The sequence below is a fragment of the Caretta caretta genome, chromosome 2, assembly GCF_965140235.1.
Source record: "Caretta caretta isolate rCarCar2 chromosome 2, rCarCar1.hap1, whole genome shotgun sequence".
Classification (NCBI taxonomy): domain Eukaryota; kingdom Metazoa; phylum Chordata; order Testudines; family Cheloniidae; genus Caretta; species Caretta caretta.
The window spans coordinates 189,056,383-189,072,659 of NC_134207.1; the positions used below are offsets into that span (position 1 = coordinate 189,056,383).

At 40.9% G+C, this 16,277-nt stretch overlaps 1 protein-coding gene across 3 annotated transcripts in view; it reads left to right on the top strand.

Moving 5' to 3' along the window:
• KIF15 (kinesin family member 15) overlaps positions 1-16,277 on the top strand; it is a 58,519-nt gene that overhangs the window by 33,212 nt on the left and 9,030 nt on the right. For all 3 annotated transcript variants that reach the window (XM_048838835.2, XM_075125678.1, XM_048838836.2), the window contains 8 exons: positions 1,341-1,445; positions 2,654-2,776; positions 6,929-7,075; positions 8,214-8,318; positions 8,617-8,781; positions 9,372-9,481; positions 14,151-14,223; positions 15,943-15,980. In XM_048838835.2, the coding sequence (XP_048694792.2) occupies positions 1,341-1,445; positions 2,654-2,776; positions 6,929-7,075; positions 8,214-8,318; positions 8,617-8,781; positions 9,372-9,481; positions 14,151-14,223; positions 15,943-15,980 (866 nt within the window). The remainder of the gene's footprint in view (positions 1-1,340; positions 1,446-2,653; positions 2,777-6,928; positions 7,076-8,213; positions 8,319-8,616; positions 8,782-9,371; positions 9,482-14,150; positions 14,224-15,942; positions 15,981-16,277) is intronic.

Consider the following 16,277-nt stretch of genomic DNA (forward strand, 5'->3'; position numbering starts at 1 on the left):
ACAGGGTCTCCAAGACCACTGGGGAAAGAAGGCTGGCACAGTGCCAGAGAAAACAGTGTGGAGATATAAGGGGACAGCTGGAGAGGAAAGGCAAAAGGGAGTTGTGCTGTCTGCTGGACAAAACGGCTAACACAAGGTCATGAACGTATCACCTGTTGGGTGACAGGGAGTTTTCAGTCAGGCTCGTCTGATGAGGAATTGGCTAATAGAAACCATAGGAATGACACAGTAAGAATCTCACTGTAATTGTTGTCAGTAAAATCAATCCATGTTTCATTTAGGATAGCTTCACCAGTTTTGTGAAAGCTCCTTTGGTGAATAACTTTTATCACTGAGTATAACATACATTTAAGAAATTATATGGGAACTCATTGTCATGGATGGTCAATCAATTCCTGACTTGCTCTGTTTTCATAGCAAAAGAAAAACTTGGAGATTGGGTGGGGTTGGAGGGAAATGCCACACTAAATCCAGAGTCCAGTAATGGTTTCTTGAAGATGACTCACTCCATTAAGTTTCCGCCTGTTTCTTACAGCAACATTCATAACCTTCTATCAGAAGAGGATCAGATTGGGACTAAACAGTTTGTACTACAAAACAGTCTTTTTCCTTTTAATCTTGGAAAAGAAAATAAGCTATTTAACTCTTTGTATGAAACCTTAGGGTAAAGAGAGGTGCTTTTAAACATCAAAAATCGCACTGTTCCTTCACACTCTAATCAAAGTACTGTATATACGCGTTCATAAGCTGAATATTTTTGGTAAAAAAATGATGCATCAAAGAGCGGGGGTCAGCTTACAAACTGGTCTACACCAAAATTTGATGATTTTAAACTCTACGAAATAATTGAATATCTAATACATTGTCTTTTTGTTTACCTGAAGTGTCTGCAGGCATGGAACCCCTCGGTTTCCTGTGGTCACGGTTCGTTGTTCCCAGCCAATTGGAGCTGCAGGAAGTGGTGTCACTTTCCGCAGCTCCCATTGGCTGGGAATGGCAAACCGCGGCCACTGGGAGCTGAGAGGCTCCGTGCCTTTGCACGCTCCAGGTAAATAAAACATCCCAACCTGCCAGTGGCTTACCCTGAGAGGCCGGGAGCCAAAGTCTGCCAGCCCCTGAAATATAGGGTCGACTCATGAAAGGGTCATACGGTTTTTACTATTTTTACCTATCCATCTTGGGGGGTCGGCTTATAAACGAATGGGCTAAGGAACGAGTATATATGGTAATTAAAAAAACATTCAAAATATTTTATTGGTTCAAAGTGAAATATGTGCTAAGCAGAAATTATTTAAATAGTGACACTGAAATTGGGGTTCAACATTTTTCTTCTTTTGCAGGAAGTTGTATCTGACTTGATGAGCCAGATCCAGGAGTTGAGGACATCTATTAGTCACAAGACAGAATCTATTGATGGACTGTCAAGAGAGCTGGAAGACATAAATGTATGTTCCATTTTTGAAAAGATATGGGGCAATGTTGGGTATCACGAAAATGGAATGAAATGCCAGGCTGAATGCTTTCAATTACATATTTTATCAGAAATGTGGAACAGTGTAATTTGCTGTAGGGTGAGTTTCTTTCAACATTTGTTGTATTCTTCTGAGCAGTTTATGCCTAGAGTGGTCTTGGAAACAGAACTTTTTCCACATAGTGAGTAGACAGACATTTCTCTCACTGGACCTACTCAGTTCCTGTGAGCTTCAATCAGCTGATATTCATGTTTAATTTTGTTGAGAAGTTGGTGGTTTGAGAGATCAGTAAATGAAGCTGAAGTCACTGAATTCATTTGTAGGAAAGAAACTGTAGTTATGAGACGTAACTCCTAGGTTCCAGTCTTGCAAGCACATGTGATGCAATAAGATTCTTATAATAAAGTTGCTTGCTTGCATAAGTACTTGCAGGAGGTGGGCCCTTACTTACTAAATTGTGCTTTCTCACTGAAGTGGTGAGACTTTTGTCTTCTGCTTTACAGTGTGCCTTTTTTTAACAGAGGTCTTGCAGTCTTTTTTACTTTGTTTTATTGCAAACTGATACAGTAACACATGCAGTATTTTACATGTACTGTGAACCCAAAAGAACCCCGCACAGAAAGGAACATACAACTTTAGAATATGATCTATATTTTTTCAGTGTGCATATTACATCAGGTACACCCAACATACACACTTACCCTATAGGAAATCGTTCTCTGTTTCATTGCAACCTTAATGGAAGATCTCAAAGTACTTTCCAAACACATTTACTCACAGCACCCTTTATGAGTTAGGTTCGCATCATACCTATTTTACAAATGCTAGAGGTAGAGCCTTTGACTGACCCATGGTCACACAGGATATTAACAGAACTAGGAAAGGGACAAGGCATAACTCTCACTAATAGATATGATCTTAAAATAGTCAAATGGCATTGAAATTTATAATCTCAGTTTTAGTTCTGATGCAAAACCTTAGTTTGCGGGATTCAGCAAGCAATAGCACTTCTATTCACTGGACCTTTAGTATCGTTATGTCAGACAATTCTCTAAACATGATTTTATAGTTCTGTCATCTCAAGACTCCAAGATGCAACAACTGAGTTACTTTAAACAATTTTCTTTGATATCTTGCTTGCATTATCATAGTCCTAAAACTTAATTTTGCTGTTTTCTTAGTGGAAGTATAATTCTGCCCTGGCTGCAAAAGACGAAAACAAAGCCATCATAGAGGATCAGGAAATGCAGATTGAGGAGCTGAGAGAAGCCTTGGAGAGAAAACAGGCAGCTGATAAAGTTAATGTAAGAGTGCTAACATCAGTACCATATTGTGATTGTTTCTGCTACAGATGAGTTGGACGTATTTGATTTTTTTGCTTATTTACATGGAATTTAACCTCACTTGGATCCAATTATAATTGGTTGGAAAGAAAAGTACAAAAGTTTTAGTGGAACACCTGGAAATCACCATTAAATTGTTTCAGTATTTTCTTAAATATTTAACAAAGTACACTTGTTTGTTTGTTTGTTTTTAACCCTATACCAAAGGCCTGATCCAGCTCTTCTTAGAGCTAGTAAGAGTCATTAAACTGCATTTAAAGGGAATTGTTTCGGGTTCTTAAAGTATAATTGACTCAAAATGATAAATGAATGTTGCGTTTAACAGTCTCGTTTTTTCCCAGTGTTGCTGTATTGAGGAGCTTCTCCATTACCCATAACTTTCACCAAAAGCTCCACCTGCTGGAGTAAAATTTAAGATACACAGTTAGTCTGATTAAGGCTGCATATTTTTCATTTTAATTGTTTTATTTTTATATTCTTTATCCAGTCTCTCACTGCCATCCCCATTATTCTGTAGAACATGGCCTGTAACTAAAAAGGGAAGTGCTCAGGTTTGCCAAAGTCTTCATAAAATAATCAGTTAGGACTGCATATACTCCTGAGGGAATTCTGTGCCAAAAAATAAAAAATGCTGCGCACAACATTGCAAAATTCTGCAACTTTTATTTGTCAATAAATAAATGCAGAGGCTCCAACATGGAATTGGGGAGCATAGGCCACTGGCTGTACAAAGATGGGAGATCACCCTGCAGCCTCCCCACCACTCACCCGTGGGACATAGAATCATAGAATATAAGGGTTGGAAGGGACCCCAGAAGGTCATCTAGTCCAACCCCCTGCTCGAAGCAGGACCAATTCCCAGTTAAATCATCCCAGCCAGGGCTTTGTCAAGCCTGACCTTAAAAACCTCTAAGGAAGGAGATTCTACCACCTCCCTAGGTAACGCATTCCAGTGTTTCACCACCCTCTTAGTGAAAAAGTTTTTCCTAATATCCAATCTAAACCTCCCCCACTGCAACTTGAGACCATTACTCCTCGTTCTGTCATCTGTCCAGCACATGGACTCAATGGTGAAGCTGTACCTGACCCTGACACAGCACATGGCCTGGCCCTGCCCCAGAGTCACCCCGAGGCTCTGCCCCTCTGTGCCAGGCACACCAGATGTGGGGAAGGCAGGCTCAACCAGGCAGGATCCAAGTGTGGAGGGGCTCAGTGTGGGGGGGATCCAGGTGTGTAGTGAGAGGATTTTTTGTGGGACAGTCTGGGTGCAGGCAGCTCAGTGGGGGGGTCTAGGTGTGGGGAGAATCTGGATGCACAGAGGCTCATTGAGGGGGTTGCAGGTGCAGCGGCAATGGAACTCTGCAGGAGCTTCCAGGTGAAGGTGGTTGGGGCTCAGCGGAGAGGTCTGGGTGTGAGGGTCTCAGCAGGGGGCACTGGGGGAGTGGGGCTTGGTAGGGTGGGGGCAGGAAGTAGAAGAGGATGCTGATCTTCCTGCAGCTGCTGGGAGGTTTCTGGGGATGGGTCTGACACAGTCCCAGGCACTCCTTGCAGGAGAAGAGGAAGTTCTGTCCTCTCCTGCATCCAGCTCAGCTTGGACTAACAACTGATCCTTGCTCAGTGTAGGAGCCACTGGCTGGGGTGTCCCCAGCCCTGCAGTGATTTACCTCTCCACCGGCTGCTCTGGGTTCTTGAAATGATGTACCTGCCCAGCTAGGGAGTGGTGCATGACTGCTCTTGCAGGTTCCCTTTGCTTCCCTGTCAGAAAGTCATTTTTCTGCAGGGAAGCAAAGAAATCTGCAGGGGACATGAATTCTGAGCACACAGAGTAGTGCAGAATTCCCCCAGAAGTATACATAGTACCTCTATTCTGCAACTTAGCACCATTCCTGCATCTACCAGAACAAACTGTTCACCTCTCAAACCTCCGTTCCTCTGCAAATAGATTTCCACTATGCAAGGGACCTAGGGAATAGTATAAGATTGCAGACTTCACTTTAGACTTAACTAATTTGGGGTCTATATTACCATGTCTTTGTGAGGTGAAAGCCAGAACTGAATTGCTTACTAAACTGCAGTCGGTCTGGGTACATTATCAGGCTCCAACTCGGGTATCTATAGGGTAGTACGAAATGTAATTGTAAGGCAACAGGAAAAAACACTGAACTCTCGAACATACTTCTGAAACTGTGCAATATTTGGGTTATGTAAGTACAACTGGAAAACATGATTGTTTTAGCTTAAATTACACCCCAAGATAGTTATAATTAGGGCTGCAGATTTGTCACAGCATTTTTTATCAAAAATCATGGTGTAGTCATTGTAAATTTAGTAAAAGCCACAGGTTACTAAATTTACCTTGACTGCTCCCTGATTTTTTTTATTTAAAAAAATAAATGGTGTAACAAATGAAGTTCAGCACTACCTCTGAGGCCAGTTTTGTTGTCGTCCTCACACCCAGGTGCACAACAAGACGGGAGATCCCCCTTCTCCCTTGGCTGGCTCTGAGTGGAGACCCAGCAGTCACCACTTCCTGCCTTACTGGACGTGCCCTAGAAAGCAGTGACGGCAGCCACACAGCCAGGAACCTGATGCCTGCACAGGAGATAATGGGGTGGGGGGCTCACATCTCTGCCCAACTGAGGATGCCCCTGCCCAAGTCCAAATGCAGCAGTCTGGGAGGGGAGGCCCTGGGACTTTCTTTGAGCCCCGCAGCATTGGGAAGAGGGGCTGCAGTCAAGATTCCAGGTCTTCCACAGGGAACAAAGGCACCGGGATCTGCAGGGTGGCATGGTACCTCTTGCTGTGCTCTCAGGGCTGCGCCTTCCTTCCCCAGCTGGGACCTCTTCTCCCTCCCCTCCCCCGGAAGAATCCAGGACCAGCCAGGACCTCTTCTTTCCCTCTCTCTCACCCCAGTGATGAGCCCAGGTGGGGAACACTTGTTAGGGTCAGTGAAGAGGGAGACAGGATCCTGAGACTGGGCAGGGGAACACGAGCTGAAACCACTAGGCCTGGGGTTTGAGAGGAAACCTACCCCGCACTCACATGGAGGTATCAGCAGCAGCTGTCTGAGCCTAGCTCTCTGCTTTGGGTATCGTGTCCTGGGCAAGCTAAACCTGAGTGGTGCTGTGACCCAATCAGCCAGGGAACAATGCCTATAGCTAGGGAGCTGCCCAGCCCTGCGGACAAATGTGGGGAGGGCTCATTTTCCAAACCCCTCCCCTCTGCGTTGGGCTGTCAACCCACCCATTTAGAACCTTCCTGTAGTAAGTCACACACAGAGTAGTCGTGGCCAAACTGAGAAAACATGGAATCAGTTACTTTTGCTGCACCATGACAAACCTGCAGCTCTACTTATAATGGAAAACATTGACTAATATTTTAAACTGTAACTTTAAAATGTCCTTTACATGTACCTTTGAAAACTTTGTTACAAAATTTTGCTCTGGGGCTAAGATGCTGTGTATCAAGAATAGCCAAAATAAGAAGTTTCAGAGTAACAGCCGTGTTAGTCTGTATTCGTAAAAAGAAAAGGAGTACTTGTGGCACCTTAGAGACTAACCAATTTATTTGAGCATGAGCTTTCGTGAGCTACAGCTCATAGTGAGCTGTAGCTCACGAAAGCTCATGCTCAAATAAATTGGTTAGTCTCTAAGGTGCCACAAGTACTCCTTTTCTTTTTCCAAAATAAGAAGTTATCTTTAGGGATGAATATTTACGTAAGTTCTGACTTTATTTTAACCAGTGTTTCTCAAACTTCGGGTTGGGATCCCTCAGGGAGTCACAAGGGTATTATATGGGGGGTTGCAAGCTGTCAGCCTCCACCTCAAGCCCTGCTTTGCCTCCAGCATTTATAATTGTGTTAAATATATTAAAAAGTGTTTTTAATTTATATGGGGGGGGTCACACTCAGAGGCTTGCTTTGCGAAAGGGGTCACCAGTACAGAAGTTTGAGAACCAACTTTTAAACAATTTAAACAAAAAAAAAGGTAGAGGGAAGCAGACTCTTGTAATTAATAAACCATTACTGTACACCACTTTACTACTCCAAAGCAGGTATTTTATTTCTATTTATTTCACTGCTCTTACTTTTGTTTGTTCATTTAAATAAAACAGAGCGAACTCCTGTATGAAGACCTGAACCATACCACTGAGCAGCTAAGCAAGTTAACAGAGGCTTCTAAAAAACATGAAATATTACTTCAGTGTGCACAAGAAGACTTAGTAAAGAAAGAATCTTTAATTCAGGAACTTAAGGAACAGGTAAAATGTAGGAAGTTCCTCCTAAAGAGTCCGTTATTCATTTTTTTGAGAAACTTACATCGTACATTGCCACCTACACACTCCTCCCTAACTGGTTGCTTTTTGTTAATCTATTTCTCACTGCATTGGACAGTGGTAATTTAAAGAATTTTGAACGAAGGCCTGGATACGCTTTACAACCTTGCTAATGGGGGTCCCAAGCTAGCACAAGTGTTAATTCTGGAGGTTTTGATTTTACGTGAGTGGAAATAAAGGCAAAGCAACCTGAGGTCTGAGCAATACAAAACGGGGTTTTCTTTTTCCTCCTACTCATATGTGGTAGTTTGTTTGTGGATAGTATCATGGGGGTAACTGATGAGCTGTCTAAATGATACAAAGTAAGAGGGCTGATTTGAAGTCACCCCTAATATCTTTTGGAATACAAATATCCATCTATCTTAGGGTACATCTATGCTGCATGCTCCTTACAGCAGTGTGCAGAATACATACACTGCACACTCCCCTAACACTGGTATAAGTAGTAATGTAGATAGTGAGGCACTGCTTAGGTGAGTAAAGAGACATATGAGCACTCTCTATGTACTTTGTACGGCTTTCTATACGCCCAATCAGTGCTTTCCCCATCTACACTGCAATGTCCTGCTGGAGCCTTTCCCCACCTCAGGGAAAGACTCTGGCAACAGAGAGAGGCTCTGGCAGGAGGAGGCAGTAGGGAAAGGCTCTTGAAGCTCCCCACTGCCAGAGCATTTCCCCGCTGCCTTCCCCTGCCAGAGCCTTTCACTGACATATATAACTACGCGCCACAGCTTGATTTTCATTGTGTCGTGTACATACCCTAAGTAGAGTGAGGCTGAATGCTAGCCAAAAAGAAGCAGATTAGCTGCTAACATAGTACCTTGTTTAAATGTTTTTAAATAGTGCTTGCTTGACAACAAGGGAACAAGACCATAGGTACAGTAAATGTGGAAGAACTGTTGATACGATAAAACAGTGTGTGAATTCTAAAATATTTAAGTACTCAGAATATATAGAGTAAACTTGCATACTTACAAAGTACTAGTTTTTGCTTTAATTCTTTCAACATTCTGTGAACTTTAAGTGCCAACTTTGAATTTTAATTGATTGGGTTTTATAACAGCTGGACAAAAAAACAGAAGAACTGGAAAAGAGGAAGAGTGACTATGAACTAAAAATGCAACAATTAGACTGTTTTGTGGACTCTGCTGCAATAGCACTGCCACGGGTATAGTATTTCATTTTAATGATATACTGTAGTTTACTTCACTGAAGAAGCAAAGCACTACATATATGTATGTGGGAGGGGCGGGGTGGGACATCTTTAGACTGGGTACAGAAATAGTGACAGTATATTGAAAAGAGTTGTATAGTCTGTGAAATCCTATTTCTCTTTTGTAAGGTAAACAGCATTATTGAAGTTTGTCTCCTAGTTACACAGCATTAACAAGTAAAATCTTTTAATGTATACTTATGCAGTATAGGGAAGACTCCCCCTTCTCAGTATGACTGTTTTTACCTATCAGAGTCCAAAAACTCCCCCTAATTTTGGTGTAAATCTGGCAAAATTCCTGGAAACTCAGGAGCAGGAAATAGCAGATCGGAGAGCTTCTGCAATTACTCTGGAGCATCTTGTATCTGAATTAAATAAAGAAAGAACCGCTAAAAATGATGAAATCCTAAGGCTAAAGGTAATGTGAAATAAAGAGAAAAGGTATTTTTAAGGTTAAAGTTAATATGAAATGTATAGACTATCCTAGTGGGTTGGTGTTTGGCACTCTGCACTGCCATGCAGGAAGCCTTCTCTTGATCTTCTCCTTTCCTCGGCTGGTAGCATTCTAAATAAGCTGATTGAACTGACTGAAAAAACTGATTGAAAAAAGATGGTCTCTTGTATCACTTTGTTGCAATCTCTGTTGCTGCTATACCAGCAATAGTGGCTTTCTGCAAAGCAAGTTTTGTTCACGCTTTTGGGTATGGGATCCATAGATGCAGTTTGACTTCTCTATTGGGGGGGCAGCTCCAGTCAGGCCAACGAGGCTGGGTGTGGAGTAGAGTGAGAGGGGTAAATTCCATGCCTGCCTGAGGCTTGCCATTTGGGATGAGGGGGCAACCCCTGCTCCCCAAATTATGCTCATGATAGGATCTTGACAAAGAATTTCTTATGTCTTTCATTGAACAGTTTCAGAATATTTGTTCCTTCTGTACTTTATTTACTTGGAAATGAAAATAAGAACTGTGGTGTAGTGTTCAAATAACATGTTTTTCTTGCTTGGTTTAGGGACAGTTATGTGAACTGGAAAACCTGCGCCTGGAAATGCAGACGTTAACTGAGAATAATAGGAACCTACAGAGCCAGCTTGAAGAGTATCAGAGAGAAAGGAAAAACTGGTAAAAAGCTGTCCTAACCCTTAAGTGATAATGTTAACTAAATTGTAATTCTTTGTCTTTACTGCAGGTATGATATTACACATACTGTATCAGAACTAGTTAAACTAAGATGACTCAATTAAACCTATTTTTATAGAAATGCTTTAATGGCCAGTAAATAGTATTGCCTTTGAAATTACAAATGATTACAGTACAAAAATTAAGTTATAAAAGAAATAAGTTAATAACTCCTAACTATCTATTCGTGCAGCTTTTAACTGGGAAAAGTAATAGAATATAAACATTATGGTTAGGCAAAAAGTTTTTGGGGTTTTTTTTTAGGAATTAGGCAGGCATAGATAATACTGAAGGGGGTTTATTTACAGTATTGGGAAGACTGATAAACAGCTTCAAAAGTGTAATGCTACAATGACCAATTATATACCTTTCTTTTATTACTTTATTTGCATTTATTTGTATATACAGAGACAGACATTGTTATGAGTCAAGAGAGAACTCTGAACAAAGATAAAAATAGGAACAGTGTGTACGTATAGAGGTCATCCTGATTACATCTAGTATCTATGTCTATCTTGTGGGGGAAAGAGGCGGAGTGCAGGGGTAGGGTGGGGATGAGTGCTTACAGATATTCGGTGAGCTGTGAAGGGAGGGTTTGTTCTGTTCTAAGAGCTGATGCTGAGTTATTGGGCGGACATTTGACCATATAAGTTTATTAAGTGTTTACAGTTGTCAGTGTCCTTGGGCTACTGAAGCATTCCTGCTTGATCTGCGGTTTCTGTCTTAGCTGTTAGCTAAATCTTAACTTTTGCCTGACAGTTCCCTCCTGTTGATATATTGAATTTTTAGGAGAGATAAAGTTAATACTTTAAATGCTTTGATATACATGATTTGTTTTAGGGTTGCTTGGGAGGCAGGAGGGAGAGGGGAATTGGGGGAAGGGGGTAAAGATAGGAAACATAGTAAGATTTTTAAGCATGTGTTTAAAGTACTCATACATGACCAGAGAGGTTAGTGTAACAAATATAGAAGCAGCAGCAGCTTTTGTTTGGACCAGGAGACCAAGCTATAGGATGCATTATGAACAGGATTTTTTAGTTGGGTGATGGTTTGATTGGAGAGCTGGATTTCAATGCGACCTGTGGTGACATGGTTATGAACGGTGGTAGGCGCAGCAGCTAGGACTATTTTGAGAAGTAGCTTTTTGGGCAGTTGAAACGGTGTATTGTTTAGGTATAAGTTGTTATATTATTGAGGAGCTATTGTTGTTTTATTTTTATTTTATTATAATACTGAGAAGCAGGCTCATCCTTGCCTTGTATGCAGCCCACGATCAGTCCCCAATTACCGGCTTTATTCCCCAAGGCTTCTTGGGCGGCTTTTTTTAAACTCAGTGCAGGCACAGGTTATATTACATATATTACATTTATTACAATCCCCTTCTCTAATCTTCCTTATGTTTGACCAGACCACCACAACACACTGTCCATTGTACTTATACCCTCATTTCATTCATTTTTGCCATTGTTTTTTTAATTTTCTTATGGTGGGTTTGTTTTTTTTTTAAATAAAATTTAATGAGTCTCCCTCCTGTAGAGGGCATCATTGATGTGCCCCAGAGCCAGTCAGTAAGTCTCCCTCCCGTAGAGGGTATCATTGGTGCACTCTGGGGCATGCCAGCGAGTCCCCCTCCTGTAGAGGGAATTGTTGACGCATTCTGGGGCAACTCATAGGACATTGTATTCCAGTTTCCTGAAACCCACCTAAGCGGCGCTTCAGGGGAGACTGACTGAGCACACGCTTGTATTCAGTCTACTGCACCACACATTCTGGTGCTCAGTACCTGGCGATGCAGCCTTCCCCTACAGTGATCCCTGCACTCCAAAACCTGGCAATGCAGCCTTCACTTCCAGCAATCCCTGCACCCCAAAAACTTGGCCACAAACACATTTCCGTTCAGTCCTCTTGTTTGTTCGTCCTAGATGTGGTCCATATTAAAAAAGGGGTGCGAAGGGGTGTCTCGGGGAGTCCCAACCAAGGTGTGCACTAGAGGTGGTAAGTAAAAGGGTACTCACCTCTATCCCTGGTTGTGAGAAACTCTCTGAGGATTCCTGATCACACCCTGCTCACTGCGACAAAACTGTTAGGCAAAAAGATTCTTTTTCCCAAGAATTAGGCAGGCACAGACCATACTTAAGGGGGTTTATTCATGGTACCGGGAAGACTGATAAACGGTTTCAAAACTGTAGTGCTACAATAACCAATTTTATACCTTTCTTTTATTACTTTATTTGCATTTATTTGTATATACAAAAACAAACATTGTTACAAGTCAAAAAATAACTCTAAATAAAAATAAAAACAGTACATACATATAAAGGTCATCCTAATTACATCAAGTATTTATGGCTATCTTGCGGGGGGGAAGAAGCGGGGTGAGGGGGTAGGGATAAGTGCTTACAGATATTCGGTGGGCTGTAAAGGGAGGGTTTGTTCTGTTCTAAAAGCTAACTTACTAAGCAAACATTTAACCATATAAGTTTATTAAGTGTTTACAGTTGTCAGTGTCCTTTGGCTACTTAAGCATTCCTGCTTAATCTGCGGTTTCTGTTTTAGCTGCTAGCTAAATCTTAACTTTTGCCTAACACTATCCATATTAAGAAAAATAGACAAACTGAAATGCTGTGCCAGTGAAATCAGTTGGAGTTTTGCCATTGTCTTAAATGGAGTCAGGATTCCACACCTCATCTTTGAGAGTAAGAAACATAACTGTTTCTATGCTTTGTGCAAAATGGAAAGATGACTGATGAAAAGACTTCAAACTGGTGCATACCCTTAGGTTATAAAAAGTATGATCTTTGTCTGAATCTGCAGGCTAAGTTCTTGGTTTTGGATTTCCCCCCCCCCCCCCCCCCCAAATCTTCATTTGTTCTGGTGTTTTTCTGTTTGATGAACTCCCTAGAGGGTTTACAAAGTGTTAAATATGAAGTTATTTTGAAGCATAAATCAGTGTAATATGAGGTTTTGTTACTACTAATTATAAATCACCGAAGCGAAAATCTTAATGTAATAAAAGGACAAGTCAGACACAAAGGTGTGGCACCTTACAACTGGATATAAGGTAGGACCTGAATCCGCCTTTCCATTAGAAAGCATTGAAAATTATAATATTACAAAGTTTTTCTAATTTAAATTCTATAATTGACAAGTGTTCATGGCAAAAATACTAAAACAGTGACAAGTAGTTCTAGAAGTGTCTGAATATTTTAGATATATTTTCACATAAAAAACTAGAACATTATTAAGGTTGCAAAGTCAAGAACTTAAAAGTTAGGAAATCCCAGAATTAAGGATGCCTGTGCAACCTTAATTCAGTTCCTTTGTGCCGATGTATTAGGATACCATTTTTCTATTATCATATACTGTTTTTTTCACAGGACCCCAACCTCATTCGGTGCACACTTAATGAGCAGTTCAATATTTTGTTTCCCCATTTTGCAATGTGAGGTCCCATGCCTGATTTACTGCACACTATTCAAACCTGGCTCTGAAGATAGATTTATTAATTTCCTCATGGGCTATTCTGTGGTGCTCATCACTATATAGTATCTGGTTGCTTCATAAACATTAATTTATTTTCACAACATCCCTTTGTGTGTTGAGAGGGTATTATCATCCCCATTTTACAGATAGGGAGCTGAGGCTCAAAGATAGAGGTCAAATACCAACTAATTTTGGGTGCCCAACATGAGACACTTGGATGTGATTTTTCAAAGTATGTAGCATTTAATATATTCAAACCTTGGCTCCCATTGACTTTAACTGCAGCTGCTAGCACTCAGCACTTCTGCAAATCAGATCACAGGGTCTGGAATCAGACACCCAGAAAATAAGGAATATATAAGAAACTTTTCACAAGAGGTCAGTAACTTGACTAGCATCACACAGGGAGTCTGTGGCAGGGATGAAATTTAGATTTCCAGGGCAGGATTCAATTGCCTCCCCAGTGAGACAATCCTTTCTCTTCCTGTACACATCTTCTGCAGTCTGAATAATAGGCCTTGCTACCAGCTCTGCCTATAGTATATGTATGTCTTCTCACATAGTTTTTCTAATATATTAAAGATAATCACAAGTGACTCATGAAAGGAAAATAAACCCACTTCTTTGCTTTCTGATAGTTTAGCTTTTCTTCCAACTGTTTCTTGAGTGTTTTTGTTATCACCTGTTAAACTCAAACAAGTCTCTAAATATTCTGAATAAAAATAATTTCCTCTTAACTGAGCAAAACCATTGAGTTCTCTTGAGGAGGGAGTTGTTTTCTGCAATCCATATGGCGTATCAAAATTGTCAGCTAAAATTGCTTACTTGAAACCCTGAGGTTTATTATTAAGCTCTGTATTCGACACTTCTGTTCTTAAACCAACACCAAATTAAACTTTTTTTAAATGTTTTATTTCTCTGCATGTAGCAAAACACTTTCTTTTGGAGAGTGTGTATTTTTGGTAACTATAAAAGTTTAAACTGCTTCCAGAACTATATTTTGTGATACATGGTAATCACTCTGAGCAAGCGTTAAGAATATTACAAGTATTACTAGTACAATTCTTGTGTTATAAATGGTTCCCTTTGCACATAAGAAAGATGGATTCTCATTCTTGAACTTCTACAGTGGTCACAAGCACTCTGACATTCAACACCTAAAAGAGAGAGAGAAGGAAATTGCTGAAGAGAGACTAGCAAAGGTATTATATCTTTTTATATTATATTCAGTTGTTTTGCTGGTTGTAAATGTTGCTGGTCATGTTTTGTTTTGTTTCCTATCAATGCAAAATTTATAATTGTCATGAATTCTAAAGGATACTCGGCCTGATTCTAATCTATCCTTGCTTTTACACTGGTTTAACTTGATTGAATTCAACAACAGTAATGATAATTTACAGCAGAATGAGACCCAGTGAGCCTGAATCATCTTCACCGGGACATAGACTCCATATGTACACTTACCGGGTATTGGCTGCTGCGATCGATGTAGCGGTGGCCGATTAGCGGGTCTAGTGAAGACCGGCTAAATCAACCACAGAGCGTTCTCCAGTCAACTCAGGTATTCCACCGGAATTAGAGGAGTAAAGTAAGTCGATGGGAGAGCATTGTGCATAGATCGTGGCAGTGTCGATCCCCAGTAAGTGTAGACATGGTCTCTGTGTCCCAGTGAAGATGAATCAAGCTCACTGGGTCTCATTCACCTCTCTTACTCTGCTGTAAATCATCATTACTAGGGCCCTACCAAATTCACAGTCCATTTTGGTCAGTTTCACGGTCATAGGATTTTAAAAATCATTAATTTCATTATTGCAGCTATTTAAATCTGAAATTTCACGGTGTTGTAATTGTAGGGATCCTGAACCAAAAAGGAGCTGTGATAAGTGGGGGTTGCAAGGTTACTGTGGGGCGGGAGGGTTGTGGTACTGCTAGCCTTACTTCTGCACTGCTGCTGGTGGCGCTGCATTCAGAGCTGAGCGACTGGAGAGCGGTGGCTGCTGGCTGGGAGCCCAGCTCTGAAGGCAGAGCTACCACCAGCAGCAACACAGAAGTAAGGGTGGCATGGTATGGTATTGCCACCCTTACTTCTATGCTGATGTTGGCAGGGTGCTGCCTTCATAGCTGGGCTCCTGGCCAACAGCTGTCGCTCTCTGGCCACCCAGCTCTGAAGGCAGCGCAGAAGTAAGGGTGGCAATAACATGACCCCCCTACAACTCTCTTTTGGGTCAGAACCCCCAGTTTGAGAATCGCTGGTCTCCCCCTGTGAAATCTGTACAGTTAGGGTAAAAGCACACAAAAGACCAGATTTCATGGTTCTTGATGTGTTTTTCACGGCCGTGAATTTGGTAGGACCCTAATCATTACTGTTGTTGAATTCAATCATGTTAAACCAGTGTAAAAGCAATGATAGATTTGAATCAGGCCCAGTATCCTTTAGAATTCACTAGAATTATAAATTTTGCATCGATATAAAACAGAACAAAAGATGTAGCTGGAGTAGCATAATTTAGGTTGACTTGCACCGTAGTGGAGACAAGACTGGAGTTGCAGCTTGTACCACTTTTCTCTCCTGAGGTTTCTGCCCAAAGAAAGCAATATTTAAGTTACAGTGGAGACTGCTCATGGCATCTGCTGAATGAGCCCTGGCTATGCACTTCCCAGACAGTGCAGCCCAGTCTTACAGCTGCACTGGCTGGTTGTGGGTCATCCAGTGGAGGGATTATGTTTACATAACAAGGACACCATACCTCTTAGTAGTCAGCGATGAATGTTGGTAATATTAGCCACAGTAGTGTTACAGGATTATTTCAGTGTCAGAAAAGACTAAGAAGCTTGCTGTTAAATAATCAATTGTGTATATATATGCTGTTATAACTTCTAAATTTTACTGGTGTAACACTTCCTATTTTAAACCTTTTCAGGATAAAGCAATGGAAGAAATACTGAAAATTAGATCAGAGTAAGTTAAATATTTTTCATAACCCTGAAAACTGGATCACAAAAGCTGTTTTAAATACTGAAAATAATTTACTTATATCTTAAAAGACATTATTTTCCAACTAACATTGAAGATCTGAACAAGAAAACTTAAAACCAGAAATCCTGTTTACCTTTTAAAATAAACATTCAGTTCTTAGCATTTTTCATCAGTAGGTGGTAGTAGTAGTTTCTACATTTGATACAAAAAGCTACTGTCTAGGTAAAGTGCTCTGAAATATGCTGAAACTGCATGAGGTTCTCTGAGTATGTGTCCTTG